The following is a 17843-nucleotide window of genomic DNA, read 5'->3' on the forward strand; positions in this document are numbered from 1 at the left end:
ATAAATGTAGTTCTCTCTCTGCAGGAACTGGCCCAGAGATAGTAACTCATGTTATCTACTTTCACCCGTGATATGGGGTCATCTATCAATTCCCAAAAAATTTTTTTGTATTTATTTTGTCCAAAACAGTTCATTAAGAAAAAAACCCTCAAACTCAAACTTTTGGGAAGGATGAAAATACGTTGGTTTTTTTTTGTTGTTAATAATTTCAATTGAAAATTAAAAAGAGAGTAGTTGGAAGTGTGTTTTCCCTCTGTTCTTTTGACACTTACAGGTTTTCAGCTGATCTGTTTAAAAGCTGTTCTTGCTCCATTCCAAATGTTCAAGCTTGAGACGAGTGCAGAGGTTTACCAGCAAACACACAAGTATAGGGAAAAAACAACCTGCTTTCATATTTGTATTGGTATGTCAGGAATGAAAACGTGTGATAAATCACCCTTTCAAGAAGAAATCGCCCTTTTGTGACTTCTGTTGGCAAGCAGGTGTTACTTTTTGACAACAGGGGTCTTATTAGGAGGAGGAAAAGATGCATTTCTTCTGTTTTCTCTTTTTTTTCACTCCATTTCCTCAGAAACACAGATAAAACTGTACACAGCAAAAAGGATGGATAACCCATCCCTGGCAGCTGTGGGGCAAGAAGGCATTGAGGCATCGCTGCCTGCTCAGAACCCAAGGAGCTCCCCAACCCTGCCTCCCCCCAGCCAGACCCATCTCTTTTTAAAATACACTAGATTTTTATTAAGAAGCAAAGTAAATAAATAAGTGACACTTATTAAGAAAAAAAAAAGTTATTTCTATAAATAACAATATAAGAGTAAAGTGATAGAAAGAGATGCAATAAATTATCCTGAGCTGACGGGATGTTGTGCCTGGTACCCTGGGCAGTCGTAGGAAGGCGAGGTGACAGCCCGAGCGCTGACAGCCTGGGCTAAGAGCACTTAGCTGCTAACACACAGACAGGGAGGGTCGAGCGCTTTGTCCTGACCCCTCAAAGCCCTCCCACCCACCAGAAACACAACTGCTAACTGCATCAGGTGGTTACAGATGTGCTCGCCGAACACTCCAGGTGCCGTTTCCCATGGCACCTGGATGTATAATGAGGAGAGAACAGAGCAACTGCCATCTGGGCCAGAATCTGCACATCTGGACGAGGGGCAGGGGGTCGTCTGAAGCACCAGAGGTGTTGGAAAGCTGCCTTGTTATAACAGCTCCGATCCCCGCACCTCAGCCAGCCCGAGTGCCTCATTCCCTGCTGCAGCAGCATATGCACACCTTGGCGAAATAAGGCAATGCCAGAAGACAGAGAGCCCCACCGGGTTCTGCCCTCTGGCTTTGGGAAGCCAAAACAAAGGCACAGATACACCAAGGCACAGGACAAGAGGAGGCACTTCTGTTCCGGGGGCAGCATCAGACCCTGTTCATCTTATTGCAAGAGTAATGATACAGTTTGCAGGTGGGAGCAAAGGGCTTTCCAGTTTCCACTTTTTTGTTGTTGTTGTTGTGGTCTAAGCATCAAACCTGGGGGTCGAGTTAACCAGGAAAAACAATCAGGGTTGATTGTCCTCCCAGCACAGGTCTCCTAGGAGCACACAGCCACACGCAACGCAAGTGACCCCGTGTTCGAATGCCCTTATGCTCACAGCCGTCAGAGACACCGTCTGATTGTCACCCCAGCCTCTCTGCTGGGAACTGATTGTGTGTCCTGGTACTTCAAGAGCAAACAGGAGATCACATGCCTTGCCACAGCTATGGCACCATGAAGCACAACCAGCCTGGTGATGAAGCCCCAGGAATTACGGCACATGGCTACCAAACAGCAGCCAACCAATATTTGCCAGGGTTCCTCCCAGCCAGCTGCAGTTTAGTCCTGTAGCTCCAACTCTTAGATCAAGAGCGTAATGTCTCACTTGGACCAAAGAAGCACAGACATGCCTGTATCCCCCATATCTCCATCAGACAGACACAGCTCAAAAAACAACAGTGGCAGCTGAATCTCATCAGCTGTTCAAAGCTCAACATCCACGGTGTCCTCCTCATGGTCCTTGATATCCGTCGAGTCCGCGGTGGCAGGCTGTATCACCCCAAACTGCGACAGCTTTGCCGCCTTCTGCTCCATGCTCTGCTTCCTCCATTTGATCCTCCGGTTCTGGAACCAGACTTTCACCTAGCCGGAAAATGGCACGACAGCTTAATCCAAGGTCTCCAGGAGCCCCTTTCCAATGGTGGCCATTGCCACATGCTTCCAAGGCAGATGTCCCCAAAAAGCAGAGTTCCTTAAAGAGGGGGACATGCTCCTTCTCTGCTCAGAGCACAGTGCGCGTGAGCAGGAGGAGGTGATGCTGTGGAGGGAAGAGTGGTGCTGGGAGAAGGGACCAGGGGAGAGGGGGAGGCAGCTGCACAGAGGAGGCTTTGGCCGGGGGAGTGAAGGAAATGCCTCCCCTACCTCTCACGAGCCACTGAACCCATCACCGGGGCCACGGCTGCCAGAGGGCATGATGAGACACCCACCTACCCCCTGCCCCTGCTCCCTGTACCATTCACACCCTCCCTATACCCCCCAGAACCGCCCTTGCTTTGCTCTCCCTTTTTCTCAGCTGAATTTGGATCCCACCACGGAAGATCACCTGGCTCCTCCTTTCCACAATAAATAAGCAGCTTGCAGTGGGATGGGCAGAAACTTAATGACCCAGCGTCACAAAAGGACACTTAATGCAGAGGATCGTAGTTAGTCCAACCCAGCTTGAACTCTAAAGCAAGCAGGTTTGTGCTCCTAAATGCTTTTTGTTCCACTTTACGGATTAAGAAAAGGATGGTCTTATTAATAAACCATCTAAACCTATCTCGCATCCCTCCAGGCACGTGGCTTCAATGTCATCTCGCAGCAGGGAGTCCCATGGGTCACTTTGCGTCGTGTCCTCCTCCCACTGCACTTCATGGCAGGGCAATCACCACAGACCAAACCCAGACCCAGGATCTACGCCGCCATCCCCAGCTCCATTTCTTACCTGAGTCTCTGTGAGATGCAGAGTTGCAGCCAGGTCTACTCGCTCTGTGCCCACCATGTACTGCTGCTTGAGGAACTCTTGCTCCAGCCGCTCCAGCTGCTCTGGTTTGAAGACCGTGCGGACCCTCTTCATCTTGCAGGGCCCCCCAGACCTCCAAGGCCCAGCGGGGCACAGCGAGTTGGCGCCTACACAGTGAGACAACGCCAGACCTGCAAGCAAGAAGCAGCGACTGAAGGGGTCTGCATGTTTGAGGCCATTCCTCCAGCCCTGTTGATGTGCCAAACCCGGCTTGCTTCAGCTGTAGCAAGCAGCAATGCAGCTGCTCTACGCACTAAAGGGGGCTGGGAGAAAGTAGCACCAAAAAGAAAAGCAGGGATGTCCCTATCCTGTCCCTTCCTAGATCAGCTCATCTAGGCTCCCTTTCCCACAAAAGGTTGGACCAGATGATCTTTCGAGGTCCCTTCCAACCTGTTCTGTGATTTGACTCATAGGTACAACCTGGGACAGTCCTGGATGTGCAACCAGACCCAAAGAAGTCAGCGCTCAATGAGGTGAGCAGGGTTTGACCTCCATCTGTACAGGATCTTTGTAACAGAATAATAAAGTCCATCAAGAGCTGCTGAATGCGAAAAGCCCACCTCCGTCTCGAAAAGTCCCTAATCACGAATGTCTGAAGGTTGGGGGAGTTTACCCCATGCTGGCCCCTGCTTTTACCCTTCCCTTGGCACCCGTAGTCAGCCAGTGTCCAGGAGAAGATACTGAAGGTGGCAGACTGGCTTGAAGACAAGAGTCACCAGCCCTCGTGCAGGTCCTCATCCTGGACCTTAGTCAGGTTCAACTCATCCATAAAGTTCCTCTGTGTGCAGAAGCATTAAGAGGACTAACAAGTGGATCTGGTGTCAGTCTCCTATCTAGTTCTGGCCTGATGATAACCATAATTACCTAATTAACATACAATACAACATCAGCACTGTCACAGGACCAGCTGGCACCAGCCTAAGAGCAGTGCTGTCTCTGGTTTCTAAAGCTGTCTTCCTGCCAGCACAGACTTTGATTCACACACATCTTAATGTTCAAAAGGAGACAGCATGTGACTGCTACCCTGACCATCTCCCAGGAGCCACAGGTCTCATCAGAACCAGTTCTGTCCTCCTGAAGGACCTTCACAGGAGCCAGATCTCACTGCCGGGAGGACTGCAGAGTGGAGAGACCTCAGTCAAGGGCTGAGGAAAGGGGGCTGCAGCCATCAAAACAAAAAAACTCTGCATCCGTTGATGCTGGTTCTGGAGTTATGACATGCACGGAAACATTAGCGTAGACTTTGCACATCTGAGTGTGGAGCGCTGGAGGGAGAGTTGAGCCCAGCTTGCTCAATGCCAAAAACTGCTGGACTGGGGACTCAGCTCCTGTTCTGAGCCCCAGAAAGACTCCAAGCAGTGGGACACTGCCTGCAGACAGGCCAGACTGCTGGGTGCCGTGAGAACACCTCCAAGTATCAAAGTACAGTCGTGAAGGTATTAGGAACCAGATAAGGCCAGCACTAAGATATGTCTGATGGTACCACAGCTTCTGTCCTGCCAGCACCCAAGCACCCACTTAACTTTAAGAAGGAGAACCCACTAGTACAGCCACAGGACTTTTCTGGGTGGAAAGCAAAGTATGCAGTATGCATCTGCAGGATCAGGCCATTAACGCTCCCCCACCATTGCGGTCCTGAAATCTCAGCCCCCGGGCAATGCGATCTGGCTTTGAGATCAGCTCTGCTTTGAGCAGTGCTCCCCCTCAGTCATTGCACAGGCATCAGGGTACAGCAACCGCAGCCATGAGGGACATTGGACTGGTGTGATATATCTATAGCTTGGCAAGTTTCTTTAACTTTTATGGAAATATGGTACATAATTATGCCAATTCACACCCGCTACTTATGTCTCCTTTAATGAATGATGTTGTCATGTTCTCCAGGCACAAATGGGCACCCTGACCTACTTTGTTTCATTAACTGGGTGTAAATTCTACGGGTGTTTAAGGATTTGTGGGATGGAGACCTGACAGCTTAACAGCCGTAATTGCACTTAAAACTATTTTCATCATTAAAATAATTTCACCCGTCACATATTTTCTATTTTAATACTGGAATAATAGCAAGTGTAACTTCAAACATGAAATACTTTATGGAAATAGCTTTGCAAATTGTTTAACTATATTTTCATACCTGTATATTTGATATAATACATAGATTAATGCAACTATGCAGATGCTGTCTCGTAAAAGAAAGAATAGATTCAATAATTATGCTAAGCAGTTAAAAAAAGGATCAAGAGTACAAAGCAAATACTTTTGGTACCTGAATATAGTAGCTATCAGGATCAAATCAAGAGTACCTCATACAAATAAAATACGTGCTTGGCTGCTGGTTTTGCCTAGGCAACGACGAGACCAGGCTCTGAATGCTAAAAAGATACTTAATTTTAAGAAAAATATTCTGAATAGAGGTACTTCATTAAAACAAATGAGTCGTTTTGCTTATAAAAACTTGCAGTACCCCTCAGTGAAAATACAGAGAGCCTGATGGATTAGCCGACATCATCCATCACCACTCTGTAAATTTTACCCACGGATCAATCCTTATTCCTTAGGTGCTTTTGCACTAAAAATACAAACAGTTTTGGGGGCCGGACACTGCGAAACACTCCACAGTTTCACTTCTGTGAGTGAAAAACTGCAAGGAGAGCAAAATTACAGCCGGACTGAGGGCAGCTTTGGGAGAAGAGGGGGCCCCACACAACAGCAGAGGGGTGCTGGCATGGTGCAGGAATTACTTGCAGGGCTGAGGCTTTGGGAAATTACCGCAGGTTTGGGGAAGCATGATGAAAACACAGGCATTGCGGTGCCTTTCTAGTACATGAAAAGAGAAATAAATGGCGGTGTGTGCAAAGCTACCCTTAAAATGCAGGTGGGGGCACATGGGGGGGCTGTCCTTGACCTGAAACCTTCTCCTGAAGTCAAGCCTGAAGGATGTAAATTGCGTCATCTGGGTCATCTTCACCCAGTCATTTAATGTTGGGGGTAGATGGCTAATATTAATTATCGATCACTACAGAGGGGGAAAAAAGAAATATTAGGAAACTCTTCCCTCTCCCTCCTTCATTTCCCACAGCCCCAACCCAGCTCTTCGCCTTGGGGTTGGTCGAGAGGCTGCGGGAAATGAAACTGCAGCCGTCGGAGGAAAGAAAAAAAAAAAAAAAAAAAAAAAGGAGGGGGAGGGCAGTTTTTGGTGACCCAAACCCCCTTATTTTCCAGTGCGGGTGATGCCAGGGTCCCCGCACCCCCCCACCCCCGCTCCGTCCCCAAGACCCCCCGTTCCCCACCCGTGACGGACGGGGACACCCCCCCACACCCTCACCCACCCACCCCCGCTCACCTGCACCGCCCCAGCCCCAGCCCCAGCCTCCCGGTAGCGGCCCCGGCCCCGGTCCCGGTCCCGGTCCCGGTCCCGGTCCCGCCGCGGGCCAACGCGGGGGCGGCGGGGCGGAGGCGGCGGCGGGGCCGCGGCGCGGCGGCTCCCGGGCGAGGAGAGCTTCGATGTGGAAGGGGGTCTTGGGGGGGGGCGGCGGACCGGGACGGGACCGCGGCGGGCTGCGCAGCATGGCCGGGCCGGTGTGCCGGCCCGCCCGGCCCCGCCGGTTTATATGGAGAGCGCGGTGGGCTGGGATGAGCCGCGCTCCTATGCAAAGCGGCGGCGGGGCGGGGGGGGGGGGGGGACGGGGGGCTGCCCCCAGCCCCCGCTGGCCTGCAGCGGCACCCCCGCGGACACCCCTCCTTCCACGCCGGCACCCCCGCGGACACCCCTCCTTCTCTGCTGGCAGCTCCACTGACACCCACCTGGACACCCGTATGGACCCCCCCGCTGACACCCGCTCCTTCCTCGCAGACGCCCGAACCAACACCCAAACTCCTTCCCTGTGGACACCTTCTCTTACTCTGTGGACACCCGCACCAACAGCCACTCCTTCCCCGTGGACACCCACACCGACACCCACTCCTTCCCCGTGGACACCCACACCGACACCCACTCCTTCCCCATGGACACCCACACTGACACCCGCTCCTTCCCCATGGACACCCGCACAAACAGCCACTCCTTTCCCGTGGACACCCACACCAACACCCACTCCTTTCCCATGGACACCCACACTGACACCCGCTCCTTCCCCGTGGACACCCACACCGACACCCATTCCTTTCCCATGGACACCCACACTGACACCCGCTCCTTCTCCATGGACACCTTCTCCTACTCCGTGGACACCCGCACAAACAGCCACTCCTTTCCCATGGACACCCACACCAACACCCACTCCTTTCCCATGGACACCCACACCGACACCCGCTCCTTCCCCGTGGACACCCACACTGACACCCACTCCTTCCCCGTGGACACCTTCTCCGTGGACACCCACACCGACACCCACTCCTTTCCCGTGGACACCCACACTGACACCCACTCCTTCCCTGTGGACACCTTCTCCCACTCCATGGACACCCACACCGACACCCACTCCTTTCCCGTGGACACCTTCTCCTACTCCGTGGATACCTGCACCGACACCCACTCCTTTCCCATGGACACCCACATCAACACCCACTCCTTCCCCATGGACACCTTCTCCTACTCCGTGGACACCCTCACGAACACCCACTCCTTTCCTGTGGACACACCGACACCTGCTCCTTCCTCACAGACACCCAAACCGACACCCAAACTCCTTCCCCACGGACACCCACACCAACACCCCCACTCCTTCCCCGCGGACACCCACACCGACACCCGCTCCTTCCCCGTGGAGACCTTCTCCTACTCCATGGACACCCGCACCAACACCCACTCCAGACAGACGCCCACGTGGACAATTGCTCCTTCCACCAGACACCTCCTCCCTTCCTCACAGCCAACTACAACTTCCCCACCACAGCCTCGCTGGCACCCTCACCTTCCCCTGTGGACACCCACATGGACACCTACAGCTCCCAACCCTAACCCCCCCTGACACCCAAACCCCCCCTGACACCCACACTTTCCCCCCAGGCCTCACAAGCGCACCCACACCATCCCCCTGGCCACGCTCCTCAGGCCAGCCCACCCCTACCCACTGCCCACGGGCACCGACGTACCCCAGGACCGGCTGTGTGAGCCCGTCCTGCCAAGGGGAACGTGTCTGGGTGAACCTGCTTGGCTCTTTCAGAGCCTGGATGTATATCTGGGGTACGGGAAAAAACACATCAGGAGCTCGCACAGGCTAAAAGGCGACTGTGCTTTGGAAATTTAGCTGTTTGTCTGGTTTGGGTGCCATCCCCGCGAGCCAAGCACAGACACACGGTCCGACGCGATGGAGAGCTGCGGATGGCACAGACACCTTGCCCAGATGTGAGCGTACTCAGCAAACACAACGCTGGGGATTCGCAGCCCTGCACACACGCAACCGTTCCTGCGCAAATCTCCACAAGCACCAAATTAACACTGAAAATTCAGTCCGGTGTAGGCAACCACGGAGAAATCCCCAGACCAGAGTCTCCAGGTTAATAAACATGGAGCAAAAATCTCCCATGGCTTAATAACCCAGCATTAAACATCTCTGCGTGTGCAGGCTAGCTCTCCGTATCCCGTAAATCCTGCCTTAACTCAGGGATTCGTGCCATTTAAAGTCTCTTTTCACTGCCCAAGCCGTAGAAATAGACCTGGTTATAAATGAGCATCTCTATGTTTTTGAGCATTTCAAAGCAAATGGAAATTATGGGAATGCATGGGCAGGATTATCCTGCTCGTGAGGAAGCACCCTGGTGATGGCTACGGGAACCTCGGGGAAGAGGATGCCCGCAGGAGACAAAAGAGTCCCTCAAGTTTGCCTTCAAAACACTTTTTTTGTGCCATTTAGCATCCTGTCTTCCACAGCAGCTTCAAAATAAGTGAATAAATACAGCTGCTGCTTTATTGCTCCTTATCCAAACAGCCAGCCCCAATCCTGCCGCCATGTAACTATGTGCTTAATTGAAATCACACGTTCAAAGCTGGGCAAGTGCCGAAGCCTCTCCCCCCCAAAAAAGCTGCTACTGAGAAAAAAAAACCGCAGAGATTCACAGCTTCTGGCTTTGCTTGCACAGAGGTTGTGTGGATTAAAATATGGGTGTCGTTATACAAGTTTTTGATTTGTTTTATTAAAAGCCTGTTTAAATCTCTTAATTATTTTTCCTCTTCATCCTAAGTTGTGACTGCCACTGTAATTCCCGTGGAAAGAGATGTTGGAGATGCTCCAACAAGGAGTTATCAAGGGAGCAGTTTTACGTGGCGGTTGTTGGGGCAGGCGAGCCGTCGGCAGAGCTGGAAGTTACGGTGAGATGCTGCTGGCAGGAAGGATGGACAGACGGATGGACAGCAAGCCGGAGGGACGGACAACTGGCAAAAGCACCGGCTGACTTTTCCCTTCGCCTTCTCCCGCTTGGCCGAATTCGCTGCCTAATGACGCGTCCTGTTTCCCATTAGTACTGTGTGCTCAGCTAATGCATTTTGGTTCGAAAGCTGGAAATTTTCACTCGCTGGTAATGACTTGGGAAATATAGCACCCAGCAGCCAGGCAGAGCGGGGGCTCAGGGCCGGGGGAACCCCCCCGCCTCCCCCTGCCCACACGGGGTTGAACCACCCCATCTGCTCCCAGCAAAGGGGGCTTTTGCAGGAGCTGGACAGGGGAGATGAAAGGATGGACCCTGATCCTCTTTTTTTTTTTTTTTTTTTGGTGGTGGGGTTTCGGTGTTTGGGGTTTTTTTTTATTTTTTTCCAGTTTTGTTTCTCAAGAGCGCAGAAAATAAAAGGGGAGGGGGAGTTTCTTGGGGGGGGGAATCCCAACAACAAAACAACAACAAAAAAAGCCCCCAGCCCTTTGTAAACATCCCCCCTGAGCAAAGGGAAGGAGGTGAAAAGCATTTCCTGATAACTCCATTAAAGAATGAGGCTGCATTAACATTCCAAGTACCTCGACAAGAGATGAAAGTGGGGAACTTGAGTTCAGCCTCTCCTTGCTCCAGATGTTATTATGGGCTCCCTGAAAGGTTTTTTTATTTCTTTTTTTGCAAAGAGACAAAGATGTTGCCTACTTCAAACGGGGCTAATTGATGCTAATGACTATCAGATAGAGTGGGGGCCCTTATTCCCCCCTGCAAAGGGGAAAGAGAGAGTGCATTTTACAATCCCCTCATAGAAAACGCCCCACTCTTCAAACCAGGTTGCTGCTTTGGGGATTTTTGTTTCTCTCTGGCTGCTGCTTTTTCTCCTCCTCCGCTCCCCCCCCCCCTTCATCTTTTCTGTCCCCCTTCTTCTGGGCACCCCGCAGCTCTCACTTGTTTGCCCATGAGAAATTTCACACCTCGCCTCCGTCGGTGGGGAGAGCCTGGCTCCATTTCCATCCCTCTCGGAGCCGCAAAACCATCCCAGCAGGCGAAAGAAGTGGCGGAAATTTCCCCAAACCCACAGCAAGCACACGCGAAAACGTGATGGGGATTTTGTGCATCAGTAATCCGGGACGTGAGTCCTTCTGCAAGTGGGAAAACATCTTCTCAACCGACAGCATCCTTCCAGTCGCGTCCTATTAGGGAGAAGATGGATCCCAGGGCTCCTGTTGCTGATTAGACAGGCGTGTGCTTGCACTCATTAGGATAACTAGCGCAGCACCGCCAATGTAAGGACTCTGAAATCATGAGCTCATGCCTTTTACTCTTAAAAAAATAAAAATTAGCTTAAAAATGGGGTGCCGAACACCAGCTTTAGCTTTTAGCCTTGTGTCAGATTTTTGCAGCCATTTCTCCTGTGGTAATCCATAATAATAATAAATAATAATCCATAATCCGATAATAAAAAGGCAACGGGGAATGTCTCCAAATCACACGGCTCCTGGAGCTGGTGATTTGCCCCTTCCCAAGCCAGATCCCAGTGAATCCTGTAGGAAGAGGGGAATGGGGATTCGTCTTCCCTGCAAAAAGAGGAGACACCTCAGAGGATAACTGATGTGTGTTCATTCCTTCATCATAAAGTCTAGAAAAGAGAAATTACTCAGGCTAACGATAGTTACTGTGCGTGCTCTCTGCTCAAGGAGCACCCCGCAGTGCCGGGTGCCATCCTGCCTTGGCTTCGCCACCTTCAGCGAGGTGCTGGGGAGCTGCAGAGAGCTCCAGACCAAGGTGCTGGTGTCGATCGCTCTTGGCAAACCCCGTCTCTCCTGTTTGCAGCAGGATCCGGCCACGGTTCGCTTTTGCCTTCTGGATCCTCGGCACCTTGCAAGGTCCCATTAACAGACCCAAACTGGGCTGAGGCCAGGAGCGACGGCACGACACCGTCTGCTCTTTGAGGGCGTTATATAGCAATGGGAGCCCTGGTTGCAGGTGACAAGAGCGCGGCCAGCCCCAGAGCCCAGCACAGGGATGGCCACCGGCTCCAGGGAAATGCTTTTTCGGAGATCACGGTTACTTTTCAGCTGAGCGCTCCCCAGTTTGATCCACTGCCCAAGCACTGGTGAAAGCCCCGTGCAAGCAGCAGCGTGGGATGGACACGAGGACTTGGGAACTAGGAGTTTCCTCCAAGAACGTTATCCCAAACGCTGGCCAGCGCAGGAGACCGCTCCCATCCTCTCCATCCCTATCACCTTATTCCACCTCTTGCTTGTCAAACCTCTCTCGGGGAGCCGGTTTAACGTGTTCAGGCAATGGAAAACTAACCCTGCAAAACGCAAGGCTCTTGCTTTCAGCTCGGGGATGCGGGCAGGGGGGGAGGAAGGCAGAGGGCAGCACCCTTCTCTCCCCCCCAGCCCCAGACGGCCAATACACACCCCAGCCGCCCTTCAGACACTGGCCCCGGCTGCATTGTCAGGTTAATTTGGGATAATGGCCTGCAAAGCACCTCAGTCCCATCCAGGTCTCATTAGCACTTGATAATATCAAGCATCCTGAGGAATTGCGGCTCTTCCACCTCCTCCCCGGGGCACGGAGCCCTGCACCCAGCCCGGGCAGGGTGTCCCTGGGGACGGGGACAGGACCTGCTCCTCTTATTACTCCATTGCCAAGCTTGTGGGGCAAAGCACCTCTCCCCCCACAGCCTCAGGGCTTTCCTGTGATTTATCGCCCAGGCTGGTATTTCCAGGCAAGATCTGAATTAATCCCCACGCTGCAGTGAGGCTCAGCAGGGCTGGATTCTGCCCCAGCTTTTCGGTGAGATGTTGTCCCTGATCCAAGCGGGTCTGTTCCTCGGTGTCCCACCCTTCGGTGTCACATCTGGCCTCGTATCTCAGCCAGATGTGAAATGAGGGAGTGGGACCTGCTGCATGCCACCACCCTCACCCTCCCCGGGTGCCGGGGGCCCGTCCTCCTTGCCTGGGGTCCCTCCAAATACAACGGGGGTTGAGTCCAGGGGTTGAGTCCACGATGGGGGTACACCCAGCCGACGGCAAAGTCTGGGTGACCCCCAAAAAATAAGCTAATACCCTCCCGCAAGGCCTCGGAGGATGCTCCGTGGTCCTCCCGTCAAGCACGGACCTGAGCACCCTGTTCACAGGGGTTGCAGTTGCAGGTATTGAGAGCATCCTGAAACCACACATTTAAAATTAATTGGGAATTATAAACAAACTAAGCATTGAGGCAGCCCTGGTACAGGCCTGAGTGCACGATCAGCCCGCTGCTCCCTTCAATTATCTTTTTTCCCCCCACATTGTTCTCTCCTAATGAGGAGACTAATGACCAAAGGATGGTTCATAAGTGGTTCCCAGACTCTCCTCGCCCAGGGCAAACACCGTCCACAATAGGATCACAAATTGTAGGGAGAAGCCCCAGCTGATCACATCAGAAACGGTGCAGGGATTTATCTCTCTGCCTTAACAATAACAGTATGTTCTTAATCGCCACTCCAAAGGGACAGCTAGCAGGGGATCTGCCTGGCCTCATCATTAAAAGCTGGCAGCATCTTTGCTAGTGCTGCCCCTTTGTTCATCTTTCATTATTCCAATGCTCCGGCCCCGTTAATTCCTCTCCATCTTATTAAATCAATAGAGATGGAGTGGGGGAAGGATGGGGCAGAGCAAGGGTCGGATCCTGCTCGGCTCTCGGCGGGGGTGCTGAGTGGGAGCAGGATCAGACCCGGCCCGGATAAGCACAAGTCGAGCCGATACCACGCGTGTCCAAGGCTGTACTTACCCAGCTCCTGCAGGTGGGGAAACTGAGGCACGAGAGCATCACAGCCTAAGTCCCAGGAGGAGGTTTTGGCAGAGTTGGGGAGCACTTTATCTGACTGCCAGTCCTACACCTCCCGACAAGATCCCCTTATTCATCCCATACCATCAGGGTTTACCTGATTTAACGATTTAATCATCCTTTTAAAATAAAATCATGCCGTTGCAGAGGGTGTCTGGTGCCAGGGCCCCCAGTACACCCAACCATACTGGGGTGGCAGTGCTGCAGGGATTTTGTGCCACAAACCATTTGCAAAGGGGGACATGGTGTAATTTTCATCATTTTTTTCTCTTTATCTTAACAGCTTGTTTCACCACTGGTGAAAACTGGTTTCTGGCAGGCCCTGCCGTGTGCATAGCTGGGAGCAGAGCCGGGGAGGGATTTCTTCCCAGTCTTTCCATTTTTGAGACTGAGATGGGAGGTGAGGAAGGAGCAAGGAGCAGGATGCAGGGTGCTGTGGGGTGAGCACCAGCAGCTATATGAGTTAGTGTGCCCCATGGCAAACCCAGACCAGGGCTGATGGCATTCCCTTAACAGACCTCGAACCACCCTGCACAGTCCCATGCAGGATTTAGACATGGCACTGCTTGCTCTCGCTCTGACAGCATGGTCCTGCTCCACAGCCCTGTGTTTCTTGTTGCAGGATAAACACCTTTTAAACCCGGGACTTTTAAACCCAGATATTTTGGCCGCTGCAATGCTCACCCCATACGAGGGGTCTCCTTAGTCACCCGGTTTCCCCACTGCATTTCCAGGCAGGTCACCCTGTTTCACCCTCATTTTCATGCATCCAGGAGCTACTTCCAGCTGAGAATTTAATGCAAAGAATTGGTGCCTTTGCTCTTTCGCTGAGCAAGGCAACTTGGGGCAAATTCATCCCAGAAAGACTGCAAAAGATGGGATGTCATGGCATTTCCTCCCATTGCTCATGATGTCTTTTTTTATTTCCACTGAAACCGGGCAGCATGGAACCGTCAGAGCTGCCCGGCAGCCTTGGGAAGCTTATTTGATGTTTCAATCAGGAATTAAAGGGCAGGGAGAAGCAGGGGGAAATGCTCCCTGACCATTTAACAAGATTACATGATGAGACGGAGCCTGGAAACACGCATGGCCGACCCCGGCGCCCTGCATCCCGGCTCAGGTTGGGCTTTGCCTTGAACCTCCGCCGCCGGCAGGTTGCCCACCCCAGCACCCCGGCCCATCCTCGGCACATGGTAATCCCATTTAGCACCCCCCCCCCGAAAAGAGAGCACGAGGGGGCAATCAGCCGAGGAGAATGGGGCTCCCAGCTCGGGGAAGGGATGCAAAAGGCGCCTGGGAAAGCGGCTGGGTCACGGGGATTGGGGGGGATGGAGGGGTCCTGCTGCTCCAGCATCCAAACACCCTGTCCTGCAAACTTCTACCATCCTGAGTAAACGCGACTCGTGCAAACAAATCACGTCCGTCGCCATGTGCTCAGCAGGAATAATCCTGGCGGGAAGGAGAGCAGGGAGGGGGACACAGAGGAGCTGTACGCTACAGCTCCACTGGGTTATCCCTTCTCCTATCCCTCCCTTCCTCTCCTATCCCATCTCATTTACCCAGCCATCCATTTGCACCTATTCACCAGCACCCTGCATTCATCCCCAATCATCCACTCATCCATCTTATCCACATGCAGCCCAGGCTGTTCCTCTGGGCAAGTAGTCCACCCTAACACATCCACCCACCCGTCTCACAACCTACCTGTCCTCCTACAAGCCGCCTACTTATCTGCAGAGCGGAGATTTGCTGGGGAGGGCTCAGCACTGTATCTTTAGCAGATAACCATTATCCTCTTAATAAGGTTGCTTAATTCTCACTTCCTTATAATTATCTGTCATTGAAAGCCAACTTGTTTTTTGCAGACAGGTGAAAAAACCAGCATCTTTAAGAGAGTGATGTGATACTACGCAGGATTGGGAAGGGTCTAGCAGGATTTTTGGGGTGCATGTGGGGTTTGGGTAAGGACACACAGCTCTTATTCTACACAGGCTTTCCTGGGGGATAAGAGGAGCCAAGGCTCTGTCCCAGGTGGGTTGATCCAGCCCAAGACATTGCCAAGCTCTCACAGCATCTCTCTCCTTTATTTTCCACGGTGCCAAATTGCTGTGCCCAGGTTTGAGCCCAATCCATGTGCCCCGGTCGAGCTGCCAGGAGCTGGGCTGAGCTAGAAGACCTTCACCCTGGACTGGGAAGGGAGATGTCTCAGATGGGAGAAGGAAACTGCATTTCTACCCCCTTATCAGGGTCGGCAGGGGTTTGGCAAGGCATACAATGACCCAGCTGAATCCAGCTTTTCTGCAAACCATCAACTCCATCCCATTATCAGGGTCAGACCAGAGTGTTTGGCTCTTCTCATCCCCAGTAATCGGCTGCTTTGTCCTGTATATATGCTTCCTTCCCCACCCTAAGGAACCTGCAAACAGGTTAATCACTGGGTGAGAGGAAGACAGGGGCTGGCCTTCCTCGGCACCTGCTGTCCCTTGGCAGGTAGGAAAGGGAACACAAGCATCCTGAGCCCCCCATGCACCCCCAGGGACCGGCCACCCCCTCAAGGATTATCACCCACCATGAGAAAAGCCTCCTGGTCAAAGCCCAAGGTGCTAAAGGGATGGACGTGGTTTAATTCATCTCATATAAAAGTCACTTTTTGAAAAACACAATCAAGCCCAGCAGTTTTAATTAAAAAGTCATTTCCCTGGATGGACACTGCCCGCAGAGGGGTCTGAGCTGGCCAGACCCTGCAGGAGCATCCCCCGGAGTGCGACGGATCCCCCGCTGCCTGCCCCGGAGGAGCCCAGCACCGTGGAAAAGGTCCAATCCTACCCGAGGCTGAGCGCTGCCAGCTCCCAGGGGATTAAAGGTGTCCTGAGAACAAGTTAACTCTCGCAATCAGCTCGGCCCCCGGCCGGGCGATATTAAAACATCCCCCGTAAGCCCTGTTGTCTCGGGGATGATTGCAATAAACCCACCGGCATGCGAGATTAGCGGGTTAAACCCACCGGCGCAGCCTGGGCTCTCAGCAGACATGTGAAGACATTAGCACAGTTTGGGCTCTTTGAGACGAGCCGGCTAATCCCGGCTCTGAAAACAGCTGGAACAAAGGGCAGCTTCCGTCACATCGTCCCCTTCTCCTGGCACCATCCCCTTCTTCTTGCACTGTCCCCCTCTCCTTGCGCTGTCCCCTTCTCCTTGCATCGTCCCCTTCTTATATTGTCCCCTTCTCCTTGCACCATCCCCCTCTCCTGGCATCATTCCCCCTCTCCACGCACCATCCCTTTCTCCTGGCGTTATCCCCTCTCCTGGCATCATCTCCTTCTCCCTGCACTGTCCCCCCTCCTCGCACTGTCCCCTCTCCTTGCATCATCCCCTTCTCTTTCCTTCATCCCCTCTCCTTGCATCGTCCCCCTTCTTTCTCCTTGCACTGTCCCCTTCTTTGCACCATCTCCATCTTAATTGTCCCCCCTCTCCTTGCATTGTCCCCCTTCTCCTTGCATCAGGTTTCACACCTGCCCAAATAAACCCTCCACCTGGGTCCCTTCTTCCTCCAGCCCCAAGCTCAGAGCAGACATGGAGAAAATACGGTTAGCAGGAGCGGGTGCTACCCCAGCAAGCACCCAGATGTCCCCATTTCTGCTCTTATCTAGGAGGTCCAGGGCCGGTGGCACTCGCTTGCTTTGCATCCTTGCAAGAAGATCCCCAGCTCCCCACAGAGCCCATCCTTGGCTCATCCCCAGGCCAGTGTCTGGCCAAAACCAGCTGGATTTGAAACCTCTGCATCTGCCTAAGCAGGGCCAAGCAGTTAAAATTAAAACCTGGCTAATCCTTGCCCACCTGAGACGGCAGCCCAGGTGCCCAGCTCGCAAAGCCACCACCAGCTCTTCCTTCCAGGTGCGTTTTCCCTACTTTCCTGGCTCCAAAAGCCCTGGAGAGCAGGATGCCATCACTGGGTCGGGCTGTGTGAGCTGTGGGCAGAGCGGGCTGTTACGGTGAAGATGCTGCTGGTGGGAAGATGGAGATGGATGGACCATGAGATGGAGGTTCCCTACAAGGACCTGGGTTCTCTGAAGGTCCTGAGCTATTTTAGAGCACAAGGAGGTATCTGAACTCCCAGTGCCTTTGGGATGAGCCTGGCTATGGGGCTGATCGTGGGTGGGGTGTGCAGGTGACCCCCCCATTCCCCCAGACCTCCAGGGCTTGCTCCCATGAACAAGCCCCCACTGAACGCGTGCTGCCACTGCAGGCACGTGGTGTTCCTCCTTCTCCTCGTAAAAAGATGAGCCCAAGAGTAGCATAAATAATTTATTTTTGCACTGCAAAAATAATTGGTGCCCTGTATATATTAGATATGATACATTCATATAATACACACGGAAAAGCGGCCCGAAGGGGTGATTCAGCAGCTTTTTGTCACAGTCTGTGCAGGTGCTGTCCCTGAGCTGGGGGAGGAGGCCGTGTCCTCCTGGCCGTCCTCCGACTCTGCTGGGAAGTCCTTGTCCTCTTCGCCATGGTGGCTCTGCGAGTCGGGGCTCCTCTGCGGGGTGGCCAAACCCA

The 17843-nt window shown here is 52.9% G+C and overlaps 1 protein-coding gene across 1 annotated transcript; it reads right to left on the bottom strand.

The window, feature by feature from the left end:
• Positions 1–1923: 1923 nt before the first annotated feature.
• LOC128139089 (homeobox protein not2-like) lies at positions 1924–6652 on the bottom strand. The gene is made up of 3 exons (XM_052781024.1): positions 6427–6652; positions 3006–3214; positions 1924–2164 (listed from the first exon to the last, which is right to left on the bottom strand). Exons 1-3 carry the CDS (start codon positions 6650–6652, stop codon positions 2006–2008), a joined length of 594 nt encoding a protein of 197 aa, XP_052636984.1. The 3' UTR covers positions 1924–2005.
• Between the last annotated feature and the right edge of the window lie 11191 nt (positions 6653–17843).

The sequence above is a fragment of the Harpia harpyja genome, chromosome 2, assembly GCF_026419915.1.
Source record: "Harpia harpyja isolate bHarHar1 chromosome 2, bHarHar1 primary haplotype, whole genome shotgun sequence".
In the NCBI taxonomy this organism is placed as follows: Eukaryota; Metazoa; Chordata; class Aves; order Accipitriformes; family Accipitridae; genus Harpia; species Harpia harpyja.